The 14,168-nt window shown below is 38.2% G+C and overlaps 1 protein-coding gene across 1 annotated transcript in view; it reads left to right on the top strand.

Moving 5' to 3' along the window:
• GRM8 (glutamate metabotropic receptor 8) overlaps positions 1 to 14,168 on the top strand; it is an 829,821-nt gene that overhangs the window by 355,628 nt on the left and 460,025 nt on the right. The window contains exons 3-5 of the mRNA XM_077123963.1: positions 7,192 to 7,327; positions 7,784 to 7,938; positions 8,992 to 9,129. Coding sequence (XP_076980078.1) covers positions 7,192 to 7,327; positions 7,784 to 7,938; positions 8,992 to 9,129 — 429 coding nt within the window. The remainder of the gene's footprint in view (positions 1 to 7,191; positions 7,328 to 7,783; positions 7,939 to 8,991; positions 9,130 to 14,168) is intronic.

The raw sequence follows: 14,168 nt of genomic DNA, 5'->3' as shown, positions 1-14,168 counted from the left end.
TAAAAAAAAACTATAAACATAATCTTTTCAGATTGTTTTAATAACACTTCTTTATTGAAATACCAGAGAGTTTTATGGTCCTATTTCTCTTATCTGTGCTGGCCTTTCATTAAGCAATAAGACCTTTTTAAAGAGGTGCTTTAACATGAAACAACAACATTCTATTAATTATTTAATTTATATTGTCATTTCAGAGATACACCTTCATTTCTCTGTCAATTTCAGTTTGTATTTGTGGTGAGTCCCCTTTCCAGATCTCCCTTCAGTGAAGGGCCTGTTGCCCCATTGTTTGAACTGCTGTTTGGCGGGGGTGGTTGTGGGGGGAGTGGTGCAGACAGCCTTCAGCTCTGAGACACTGGAGGGACTGCCCGGCTGCAGAGAGCCTCCTCACCTAAGGTCATGGGCTTGTTCCCATGGCCAGTGACTGATTGATGGGAGCTGGTCTGGCCTTCTCCCTCCAATGTGGGACAACACTGAAGGCCATTCTAACCCCACAGCTCCCCATGCCATCAGTGAGAAGCTCACTGGGCCATTGCCACCTGTACCTCTCTCTCCACCCTGCTTTCTTCCCCATCTCACCAAAGGGTGGAAGCAAACGACAAATATCGTGCACTTCAAACTCCTTCTAAGGATCTGGTTACTGGGAAGCCAAACCTGCAATAATGTTATCTCAATACTTGAGATTCCTGCCTCTTAATAATCCATAAACAAACATTTAAATGAAATGGAATATGTGGTCATCTCTACATCTTTTGCTCCTTGATAGCTGGCACCATTAATAGTTTGATAGTTTTTTATTTTTAGAGGTTTAAATTCTGACTTTCAACCCATGTATTCAACCCAGATCTTACAGACTCCCTTTGAAATGAGACTTGGGTCCTTGGGGTAGGAATTGAGTTAGGGGAGGAGGATATAAGTAATTTTCCCCCTGTGTTCTCACAGTGTAATTACCCTAGTTACATTGCACTTTTTCTTTTCTTCAAAGATATCAAAAATGGGGGAAAGTGAAATTTAGTCAACTTATTTATTTGCATAGGTAGTGGACAAGTCTTATTTCTCAGACTTTAGGATAATAGTATGTACAAAGAATATGAAGTGTACAAATATGAAGAATATGAGTATGCTCTGTTGAAAGTGCCATGCATTTTAGATCTAAATATCAACTATCTCCTCTCTCAGGTTTTGTTATAAGGCTTATCTGGCCATGATTATTATTGTTATTAATGACACTGGTATGTCCTATTTGCATAGAACTCTACCACTTTGATTCTCCTAACATCCCTGGAAAATAACTAGGAGATAGTCATTTATGAACCTCTTTAAAGAGATGAACAAGCTGAGAGATAAATTGACTGTTCAACTCAGGTCTTTTGATACCAACTCTATCCCCCCCCTCCCCCACATGCTGAACTAACAAACTAACATGTACAGACCTTTCACCTCTAGTACCAGAGACATTGGTCCACCTGCTCAGAATCTAAACTATCTAAAGAGATAACATTTCTAAAGTTGAATCGTTTACAAATTTTTTCTTGCATCAGTAAGACCAAATTATAGCACCACTCTGCAGATGAATAATCTAAAGTCTAGGTGATATTTTTAATTTTTAATTTTATTGACAAATTTTCACATACATACAGTTCAAACATGGCATACAATCAGCGGCTCACAATATCATCATAGTTGTGTATTCATCACCATGACTACTTTTAGAACATTTGCATTACTCTAGAAAAATAAATAAAAGGAAAAAAATTCATCTATCCCATATCCTTACCCCTTCTTCTCATTGACCACTGGTATTTCAATCTATGCAATTTTTTTTTTGTCCCAGGTGATGTTTTAATCCAAAGCATCCTAACAAAAATGATTTTGGAGGCAAAACCCATTTCAGCAACAACTTTTTCTACATTCTTATGGCCCTTTTTTTTCCCCCATCTTTTATGACACTTTTTAAACCTAAATTTATATAAAGGATTTTGCTTCCCCACTTGACTGAGAGTTCTTTGAAGACAGGACATCTCATTTCTATTTCTCTAGCCTAGCAAAGTGTCTATAACAAGCCTTGCATTTATTCATTCAAGAAATATTTATTGATGTCTCTATATACCAAGCCCTGTGATAGGCACCAGGGATATGGCAGTAAATGTGAAGATAAGCTTAGTATTCAAGGAGCTTCTAATCTAGGGGAAGAAAAAATGGTAATAAAACAAAAATATTGTGGTTACTGTACTGGAAAGGTGAAGTGCAGGACTTGGGAACTCAGGAAATCCTTTTTGAGGACATGCATTTTTAAGAGCCACTGAAACATTTTGACTGCAGATTGGTGAGGTTATGTCAGTCCTCTAATGTGTATCTTTCCTAAGTATCCTAATTCAGTTCTTGATACTGAACACAAGCACCAGTATTTTTGTAGCTACCCATCAAATTTATAAGGGGCACCTGCTGAGTTTTAAAATGCATCTTTAAATTTGCTTTATCTCATTCATCAATGACTTGTAGCCACTGAATCATTAAGAGCAGGTAAAGGCATTGTGGATGAGCAATGTTATGGAAGAAGTTTAGATTTGGAGTCAGACAGATATGGCTTTGAACTTAGGTTCTAGCCTCTTGCTAGTTTTTAATATCTCTGTTTCTCATTTTCCTCATCTGAAAACTGGCGGTAGTACCAACCCTGGAGTGCTGCCATTAGGGTTAGGGATACGGCTCTGGCATGGGTGAGACTGGCAAGGAGTGGACACATGTTGTGGGGTTTACGGAAAGTGCTCTGTTCACAGGAGCTACCCAGCAAACCTCTTTATTGTAATTAAATAATCAAAAAGAGAACATTACACAGGCTGAAAGGAAACGAGGCAGAAAATTCTAGAAAACAGCCAATTATTCATTCCATCCTGGAAACATGTGGAGTCTACATTGGCTAATGCCTTCAGGCCATTTCCAGCTTTTGCATAGCTTTTTCTAAATACTAAGCTTTAAAAATTGTTACTTGAAGAACTGGACAGGCACATATGCAGAACAGGAAAGTTAGTATGTCTTTAGTTATATGCTATCAGTAATCTTTCAGAGTGAACTATAGAAAAATAGAAGCAACAGACACATTCTTTTGCTTGGAAGAATTTCTTCATGCCTGCTTTACCCTCCCCTTCCTCGCTTCCACTCCAGAAGTCTAAATCAAGTTGGAGAGTTTCTTTATGAATTCAAACAATAGATACTGAATATTTTATAGAAAACATATCTATGCATCGGCCTGAAGGTTGGACTGAATTTTACTGGGTTTTTCAACCAAACAGGCAGGTACATGACTCTTCTTATGAAGGCATAGGACTATTTTGGGGATGATTTGTTTGTCACTCATTACAGCATTTCTATATGCCTTATGCTCTTATCTTTCATTTCTATCTAATTGTACTCTTACATGACTTTTCTTATGTGCACATTTTGTCATTTAATTATATTATGATACTGTTGAGACTAGGAAATCTTTGAATGTCTACAGTTCCTGAAACATAGTAGATCGTGAGGGTTTTAAATAGTTTAACTGTCTGGCTTTTTGAGTGCTGTGAAGATAGAAAGTATGAATGAGTTTCAGGGCTAAGAAAAGAATCCTAATCTTCTAACTTCAATCACTTGAAAAGTTATACAGTCCACAATTTAATAAAATATCCAAAAGGCATAAATGACTTGTGAACATGTTTTCCAGAAATATTTGATAAACTGGAATAAATTAATTGAACAGTGCCTCCTTCTAGGAAAATTTACCAGGCTGATAAGTATATGGTGACTTAGAGGAATAAACATTTATGAAATGAATTTAGACAGTGTAAAAATCCAACCTAGATAACTCAGCTTTTTACACATAAAAATGTTCGAAGACGATTAGTGAATAAATGCATCTAAACATACGTTTGGATTGCCTGTTTGCCCTATCTGAAATAGTCATAAAATTTCCCTGGCCTTCATTTCTTCTGGCTATGGAGTCAGCTGTAGTCTCTGACTGCTACTCAGACTGTGACATGTCTTTGGTGAGAAACTTAAGTAATTATGCAAAAATAATTAAAAGAGTATTCATATTTCAAAGCCGCTATTGTTCCCTAGAGAGTGTTACAGTTTTGGTGGTGCATTCCTGTAGTTATCTAATGCTCTGATTCACCGGTTCATTTCTTTCTTCCTTTCTTCTTCTTCTTCTTTTTTTTTTTTTAAGAAATAATGCACAGTCTTCAACATGCCAATAGACTTTGTCCCCAAAATTTGCTCCTCAAAAAATATGTGACCACATCTTTGTAATCTCATTCACTAGTACCGTCATTCATTATTTTCTTTTATTGATTCAGGTGTTCACACTAAGTGATCTCTTCTCCTCACTCCCAACACTTCACCTATCTAATATATCAGCACCTGACAAATTAGTGACATTTCCTTTCTCTCTCCTGAGCTCCAGATCCATTTTGTCAGTTTGATGTACCAAAGGTACTTCAAAAACAACATGTTCCTAATCAAAATCATTCTGTTCTCCTCCACAAACCTGTTTATCCTCCTATATTTCCTACTTTTTCCATAGTATCACCATATAATCAATCACAAAGACTGAAACTTTGGAGTCATTTTTTAGTTGCTTCCCATTGCCTCACTACTTAGATCAAATCAGCACAAGGCCCTATTGATTCTAACTCAGAAATTCTAATTTGGCTCCATCCGTCCTTCCCTGGCAGTAGCAGCTTTGCCTTTGTCATCACGTCCCACTTCCTATTCCACTCACCTCCTAACTGGCCTCATTGCCTCCTGTTATTTCTACTCCAGATTACCTTTTATATCAGCAGTTCTCAGCCACTTTTTCCTTACTTTGTAATGGTCATATAGGAGATATATTCCTTTGGGCTACTCAAATATTGAATAAATAGAAACATTTAGGGAAAAAGTTGAGAACTTTAACTACCTCTTCCACAGGTCCTACAATGTCACTATGACCCAGTCCCTGCTGACCTCTCATCTTCATCCCACTCTTCTCTCCCCCACGTTCATTAATTGCACTGACTCTTTCTTGGCCTTTCCCATGCTATTATCTCCCATTCTTTCATCCTTTTGACCTCAACTAAATGATAACTACTTTAGGGAGTCTTTGTCAGAACAACTTCTCAATCTAAATTAAATGCCCTTCTTCTTCTGCATAGCATTTGCCACAATTTGTAATTATACACCTAACTTGGCTTTTCTTAATACCCAATTCGCCCCATAATATTCCTAAATTCTGGGAGGGTAGGGACCATGTGTATTTCCTTCACCTTTCCATCCCTGCACAGCATCTGGCAGATAATAGGCACTTAATAAATTTTTGCCAAAGGAATGAATTAATCCTCATAGCTTTTAATGGTATATCTGTAGGTTAGCTAACTTTGGACAGCAGCATGGCTCATTCTGTGGATTATGGGCAGTTTCCATCCTGAAGAGCACACTGAAAGATTAGCAAGGGATAATTATTACAGGGATAATTTTTCAGGTGCTCTAACTTTTAGGAAGAATAAACCTTCATAATCCATTGCTTCTTAGTTCATTATTGCCAAACACTCTAAGTCTGATCACAACATCTTGGGAACACATTACCTGGCTAACAGAATTTTTGCCCTAAAGTACAAAGTTCATCAGGTATTTCTCCTGCATGTGAGCTTTCAGTGGGTTCCCGCTGTTTTCAGGATAAAGTCTGAATTCTTTGACACAATTAACAAAGTCATTCTCAAGCTGAGCCTGGTCATTTTTCCATTCTTATCCCCAGTGACTCACGCTATAGGTCATGATCAAGCAAAGTTGTTTTATACATTTGCCTTTAGCAGGAATACCCCACTTTTGTCCCCAGTGTGAATGTATCCTTGCCCTCTAAAGCCCAATACCTCCAGACACTTAACTCATTTTTTTCTGTGCTCCCTTTTCATGCTATACCACCTTAATTCTACAATGTATCACATATTCTATCCCCTTAATTCCATAATTTATCACACAGTCCATGATAATTTATTGGAATGCCTGTCTCCCAGATTAGATGGCAACTCCTTGATTAGACTATACATTCCTAATGTCTTATCCAGTGCTTGGTATGAGATGCTACCTACTAATGGTTGGGTGACTGAATGCATTGTCAATTATTTAGAAGTAAAAATGCCTTTGTCTACTGAAGCAATGCTATAAATGGTAATTTTGTTCTCAGCTTACTCAAAGAGGCCTGTTTAATTCATAATGCAACTGTAATTTATTGCTTATATTGCTTTTTCTCCTAGTATCAGAATCTATAATATCTCTCCATTCCACTATAATTGGGAAATCCTTATTCTTCTTCTGCTTCAGCCCAATTGCAGAGATTTTTTCCTAAACTTTTCTCTTTGACCTCTCATTGCCATAGAGAAAAGAGGCCAAAAGAGTATTCTTTCTTCTTCTTCTTCTTTTTTTTTTTTCACAAATGATAGTGAAATGGGATTTCTGCCTTTTGAGTTTCTATGGTGGGGGCATAGGTTAACGCAGGCTTTGCATCTTTGGGGATTGGCTGTATCTCAAATAGTCTTGAATACCACTTTCTAATAATCTATCACCATGGTTGATGCATGTGAATCTTGCTGCAATATTATTGGCTATAAAATGAAATTTACTTTGAGTACACGGGTGGTTCAGTGGTAGAATACTCACCTTCCATGTGGGAAACCTGGGTTCGATTCCCGGACCATGCACCTAAAATAAACAAACAAACAAAAACAAGCAAAAATGGAATTGACTAAAGGAGGCCCTACTGATAAATAAAAGTAGCAAAGGAAACTTGCTACTTAACAGATGGTCTCACTTATAAGATAGCCAGGCACTAATCTTTTGGTTTGTGTTAAATAAATCAAAACAGCTGTTCTTCCTTCCACTCTTTGACTCTCATTATATGTCTGTCCAGCACTTTGTTTCCTTACATGTATCCACAAAAATAATGTTTAAATTTGATAAAAAAGGAAAAAGTGTACAATAATTACTTGCTTATCATATAAAAGTCATTTATTTGAGGCACACATTGCAATGCAAGCACAGTTACTTTTAATTGGTGAGTATGGAAGATGTCTTGAGAAATTATATGCTGTTCTGAATCATGTGTTTTTATAAAGTAGCTAACCTCATTAGCTCTGTTAAGTAAATAAATGCCCCATCTGAATCACTTTTTTTTTTTAATAGGTGGCGTTTGCATTGCTCAATCACAGAAAATTCCACGTGAGCCAAGACCAGGGGAATTTGAAAAAATTATCAAACGTCTCCTAGAAACACCAAATGCTCGGGCTGTGATTATGTTTGCCAATGAGGATGACATCAGGTGCTATTACTTTTCTTCCTATGTAAGATCAGATTTGTGACCACATCCTTTTTCTAATATATTTCATATTTGGTATAAAACCTTGTGGGATTTCATAAGAATTGCTAAATTCTAATGCAATTATGTACTGCCTTCTGCTTCAAAGAGACTCAACAGCTTTCTAGTTCCTAAGTCTGTAAAGAAAGACCTAGGGGATAGAAAGAGATGAGACAAAAAAGGATAATAGACAGATATGATGTGAATAAGTTTAAGGATAAGGCTAATTAACATGTGCTGGAGTTAAAGTGTCCAATATATTTCCTTTAAGAGATAAGACTCAGGCAGTTAGAATGATTGACTAATTGGTTAACAGTGACCTATTGAGTGTATATAATTTCATATGTCTGTCTTGTAGCAATCATAATTATAGTGTTTCTTGATAAATGTGGTATACTTTTGTCCTTTTATTTCCTATAGGAGAATATTGGAAGCAGCAAAAAAATTAAACCAAAGTGGGCATTTTCTCTGGATTGGCTCAGATAGTTGGGGATCCAAAATAGCACCTGTCTACCAGCAGGAGGAGATTGCTGAAGGAGCTGTTACAATTTTGCCCAAAAGAGCATCAATCGATGGTAAGGATGTACCATATGGACCTGTTTCAATCCAGATGAATGAAAGCTCAAAGGCAAAACCAGAATACCAGAATATGATCAGATACACCCATTATTGGCGATTCTGGATAGACTTCTTGGCACTGATTGCAGAATTAAGACAGTAAATACTGAACACAACATATATTTTTTTTTAGGAAAAAATACCCATTATAATTTTTTTTTGTAAGAAAGAGAATCATGGTTGCCCTTGAATATTTCTGTGATGTTAGCAATTGCACTCTAAATCTGCAGATTCCATGAGCATCATATATGATGAGTGTAGCATTGTTGTAGAGAGAGTGCTTGATTTATACAAAATGAAGACATGATGCTAGGTCAATGTCATGGATAAATAAGATGCAAAAGGAAAGACTGGAGTGTCCTTGAAAGGCAGTCTGACTCCCAGATATCTCCCAATGATCGTGACAATGACTGAAATTCTCACCTTTGTCATTATTCCTGTGGAAAGGCAATATTTCCAGGTGGTCTCCTATCAATGAGGTGATTACCTGGGCAGGGTGACACTTTAGCCCATTAACCAGGACTCCTCAAGTTAGCATTTGCTAATGAATTTGCTAAGAATGGAACATATAGGACAGATAAATTTTGAGGTATGTAAGAAGCCTGTGAATGCCTTAAACATTAGTTCTTGCCAGGAGGAAGAGAGAAGATTAGAACAGTCTGAGTTGGTTTCTCATTATTTAGGATCCATCATGAGGTCACTGGCTGCTACCCCTGGGAAATGTAGAGGAGAGGAAGAGGTGGTGAGGATGACACAACAAACTTTCTTGTTACACAGTCATTCCTACAGCCAGGTACCCAGGTGGTGGGGTGGAGATTGCACATTGATCCTTCTGGACTTTTTACATGAAGGCAATAGGATGAGTGGCCATATTTCTGGGCTAATGGTTCTCCTCCATTTGTTACTTGTTTTTTTCTTTTTTTCATACAGTGACCATAATCCATTCAAAAGCTTTGACATTATTTGGTTTTGAAAGAATACTAAAATCATATCTTTGTTCTTTAAAATAGGCTTTGATCGATACTTTAGAAGCCGCACTCTTGCTAATAATCGAAGAAATGTATGGTTTGCTGAATTTTGGGAAGAGAATTTTGGATGCAAGTTAGGATCACATGGAAAAAGGAACACCCATATAAAGAAATGCACAGGTAACCACTTAAGTATTTTACTTGATATATTTATCTTATCCTTACATGAGAAATGAACTTTTTCTGTGTGGATAAAGATGAGTAGAAATTCTCTTGTTACAATTTCTCAGCAGGACTGAGAATATACAGGTCATTCAACAAACTTTGCTCATTGTTTTTTTAAGATCAACCAACAAGTATTTACTGAATATTGTGTACCAACACTGGGATATTTCAATTCTATTTTACAAAAATGTATTGAATGCTTACTTGGACAAAATATTTTATTTGATTTGGTGGGGTAAAGTCATATAAGATATAGTATTGCTTTCTGGGAGCTCAAAATGTATTGAGGATGATGGATCATAATAAATTGCTGTAAAACAGTGTTTTTTAAAACTATTTTAATCTATGTTCCCGACAATACTATTATATTCCATATTCTGCATAGCCCTAGCAGCTGTGATATTTGATTCTTTACTTTCTATATGTTTTCTTTAAAAATAAATGATTTTGGATGTGCATTTTTTTAAAAGTCAGGATAAAACTCTTCATTTGCAGATAACATGTTTTGTGTACGTAGAAGCTCCCATAGAATTTAAAAAATTACTTAGAGCTAAGTAGTAAATTAACAAGGTCACAGGATATAAGGGCAATGTAAAAATCAAGTTTTGAATATATGGTAGAAACTAACACATGGAAAATGAAATTTAAAGACTACTCTTTATAGAAGCATCAAAAAAACTCACAAAATATTAGGGATAACTTCAACAAATGATGAGTAGGTCTTCTACACTGAAAACTACAAAACTTGTTCGTGCATTTTATAGCCATAAATCCCCTCCCCCCCCACACACATTCTGCTATGTCCTCCTTTCCCTCCACCTCACTTACTTTGAACATAGCTATTCAAATAAAACGTAATATGATAAATGCTAGAGTGGACATATAAACAGAGAGAAGACACAACGATAAAAAATAGGTGTCACATTACAGAGAAATCTTCACACTTCTTGTGTTTCATGCCCCATTCCGGGCGCTGGAATGAGTGAAGGGAGACAAGGGCCTTGCTCATGGGTCTGACCTTTGAGCATGAGGAGACAGACACATAAATGAACACATACTTCCAGATGCTGAGAAGTGCTCAGGAGAAATGGAAGAAAGTAAATGTGGAAGAGAGTGATGGGGCAGGTACTGGGAGGGAGGGCAGCAATGCGATTGTGTGGTCAGAGTATGCCTAGCCGAAAGGTAACATCTGAGGTGAGAACTGAATGACAAGAAGTTGCTAGCTATGTGAAGATAAGAGGGCAACATATTTCATGATGTAGAACAAGAATACGTCTCTTTGGTTCGAGGTACAGGAGAAATGCTCAGGGTGGTTGAATAGTGAAGGAAAGGGAGAGTGATGGAGGAGATGAGATTAAAGAAATGGGCTGGGGTCAGATCATGGAAGGTCTTTGAAAGTCTTTCTAGACGTTCCATAGCTGCGGAGTTTGGGCTTTATCCTACCCGTGGGACAGAACTGCTTGAGGGAATCTAGGGAATCACTCAGTAACAGTTTCAAAAAAATCCCTCTGGCAGAAGGGTAAGGATTGTAGTTCAGGGGAGAGAAAGGAGGCAGGTCCATTAGAACGAGTATAGCAGTCCTGATGCTGGGCTGTCATGGCCCAAGTCAGTATGCATCAGTTTGGTGGTGGGAGGGGGGTGGATTACAGAGGATAGAAGGTCTGGTAGGTACTGGGTACATGACGAGGGCTTCATGCTAGGGGTGGGGTGGGTAAAGTAACAGGGTCTGAATGTTTATCCAGATCAGAGAGCTCTAGGGAAGTGGTGATATAATTGATTAACAGAGGAAGACTGAGAATGGTAGATTTTAGGGGATGATGTAAATTTGATTCTTAGATGACCCTGTAGACCTGCAGGTAGCAGCATAAGGAATTGGGACCCCCTCAGAGAGTTCCACATTATATATACAGATTAAGGAGTCACAGCGGAGACATGGGAATTAAAGATAAGGACAGAGATGTAGTCTCCAAAGGAGTCTGGGAAAAGATGAGGAATGAGGCCTGAAGACTTATGGGGAGGAAAAAGAAAGGAATTGAGGATGGTGGATTTGGAAAGAAGTATGTTAGTCAGGGTTCTACAGGGAAACAGAACCAACAGGAGAGATCTGTAAATATGAGATTTACAAAGGAGTCTCACACAACCGTGGAAATGGAAGTGTCCAAAATCCACAGGGCAGGCTGTGAAGCTGGCAGCTCCAATGAAGGGTCTGGACAGACTCCGCAGGAGAGGCTTGCTGGCTGAAGAAGCAGTGAAAAAGCCTCTCTTCTTCCTTAAGAGTCTTCTACTGATCAGACTGTGTTGTTTGTGGGAGACACGCCTTCGTTGAGCACAGATGTAATCAGCCACAGCTGCAACCAACTGACTGATGATTTAATACACCAGCCTTCTGGTTTATCAACCAGCCACGAAATATCCTTGCAGCAATGGTCCAGGCCAGTGCTTACCTGACTAGACAAATAGGCAACATAACTTGGCCAAGTTGACACCAGATCCTAACTGTCACAAGAGGATAATTTAGGAGTCATCACTGTTTCCTCTCCAGGAGAGGAAGCAGGGGCTGCACACAGTTTCAGCACTGCAGTATGGGCTGAGGGATAAAAAATATGATGGACGGAAGCATACTGCGAGGGGTTAAGAGAAAACCACAATAGAGAAAGCAGAGGAAAGGATCCTCTCTCAAGACATTTGTCAAAGAAAGAAGGCAGACATGGTAGCAGAACTTGAGAAAGACGCAAGGAAGGTGCTTTTAGAATAGGACAGATTTAAGTATGTTTTCAGAAAAAAGGGAAACACTAAGTAGAGAAATAGAGATTAAATGTGGAGTTGGATCTTGACAGCTATTTCAGAGCATGATGCTACCTTTAAATTATGTAATTTAGTTTGATGAAAAAAAATACAAGTGAAAACATACATAATCAAAGAAAAAAATCCCATCATTAAATGTTAAATTTGGATGTAGGTATGAAAGAAGTTCATTATTTTATGACTGTAAGTTCATTGTAAAACTCAAAGCTTCATGGTGGAGGTGAATTATAATGTGGAGGATTTGGGAAAGAACATTCCAAGAGGGAAGAGATGGACCATCAAGGCAAATTTACAGGATGTGGTGTAGAGGTGTGTGCAAGAAATGAGGCGGTCCTACTGTTTGGAAGGAAACATGGGAAAATGAAGGGGGGGCCAGCTTATAGAAGAATTTGAAATAAGAGGTTGTACACACAGTGCCTTAAGAATTTTTTATTCAAATATATTTTACACTGAGCTTAATTCTGAGTACTGTTGTTGTTTATTTAGACTGTTTTTATGAAAATCTACCAGTTAATGAAATGGATGAACTCAGGTTTTTATACAATAAAACTGGTAAGAAATTAATTATTAACTAGTCACAAGAATAACCAGTTTCTCTGAACTCATTTTTTTCCAAATAACTTGATGTACATAGATTTCCCTTTAACATCTATATATGATACGTATTGGATCCTTATCTCAGATACAAAAACTGAACTCATTTGTGGTAGAATCCGAATTAGCTGGCATGTCTGCTTCAGATTCCTTTGATTTATTTGGGTGTTGCTAAAACTGTAATAATCTGTCCAATTAGAACTATTTCTAGTGCAATGAAAAATGGGTGTTTAAGTGCTAGGGCAAATGTATCCTTAGGGAACTGGGTCAGTAAACAGATTTTCCTGCAAATTCTTTGTTTTGCACATAACAAAACCCCCTTTATTTTGTAAAAATGCTAGTGCTCTTGAGTTGGGGCAGGGCACGGGCAGAGATGTTTTAGGGCGGAGGTGAAAGGGCCAGGGGTCTGCTGAACAGCTGGGACTCCAGGAGGGGGCGTGTAGCACCGGGATTTAGGCGTCAGGTCAGAGACACGGCGGTGGGAGTTCTTTGGTAATTGATCTGCTGCTCCTCCAGACTCTAAGAGGCTCAAGAAGCTCTGGGAGGGTCCCAGAGGCCTGACTGGCAAGTAGGGCTTCCCTGCAAGTCCAGGGAAGCTCCTCCAGCAGCCACTTTTCTTGGGGACGGGCATCTTGTTGCTAAAGAAAGCAGCGCTTCACACGGCCCACAGTTCTAGGTTTTCGCTTCTAAGATGCGGAGGTATCTAAGTGCTCGATTTTCCAGGGTTTAGAGGAGGGGCAGCAGGAGATCTAGAAACTCCAAAGCATCACCTCTTGGCTGCATCATTCAAAGGTGAGACACACCAGCAGCAAAACCCAGAGCAGGGGGCAGGCCATGGTGGCTCAGCAGGCAGAGTTCTCGCCTGCCATGACGGAGACCTAGATTTGACGCCCGGTGCCTGCCCATGTTAAAAAAAAGCAAAACAAAACAAAACCCAGGGTGGGGAATCTCAGTCAAATCTGAGCCGAATTCCATGGTGGGTAATAATGAAATAACTTGGTAGAGTGTGTCACCAAAAGAAATAATGTAACGTCCCAACTTAACTTTTTAAAACAGTAACACACGAAAGTTTCCAGATGGTGAGAGAAGGTATTTGTATTCCAAATTACCATCACACCCAGTATTCATCTCTGCTTTTGGGGAGGAGAGAAGATGATCTAGCATATTAGTAGCCAGATATACTTAAGAATAAAAAATTACAGGATATATATGAGTAGAAGTTTCCAGAATTTGGAAATTATAATTCCAATTAGTCTAAGTACTGATCTAATTTAGAAACAAATGTGTGCCAATGTGTGTTCTTCAGAATTTGAGCTTAAAAGGTTCAGGTTTTGACCTATAATGAGTCAAAAAGCCAGGAACCTTATGAAAGTTGGATCTCTAAAAGTACCCGTTTTTCAAATTCAAAACATAATTTTTGGATTATGTTTTGAGTTAAATTTTGCATTAGGTAAAGCTAATCTGTTACCGTAATTATTTGCTTCCTTTGGAGGCAATATTGGCAACGCATTTACATGTACGAAAGAGTGGTCCCCAGCAGGTTAGGGCTTCTGTCTTTCCGCTTTCAGAAGATGTAACATCTTCAAGCAGTGAAG

Source organism: Tamandua tetradactyla, chromosome 1 (assembly GCF_023851605.1).
Source record: "Tamandua tetradactyla isolate mTamTet1 chromosome 1, mTamTet1.pri, whole genome shotgun sequence".
In the NCBI taxonomy this organism is placed as follows: domain Eukaryota; kingdom Metazoa; phylum Chordata; class Mammalia; order Pilosa; family Myrmecophagidae; genus Tamandua; species Tamandua tetradactyla.
Note: the sequence above shows the minus strand (reverse complement) of the source record. Positions and strands in the feature narration are given on the sequence as shown.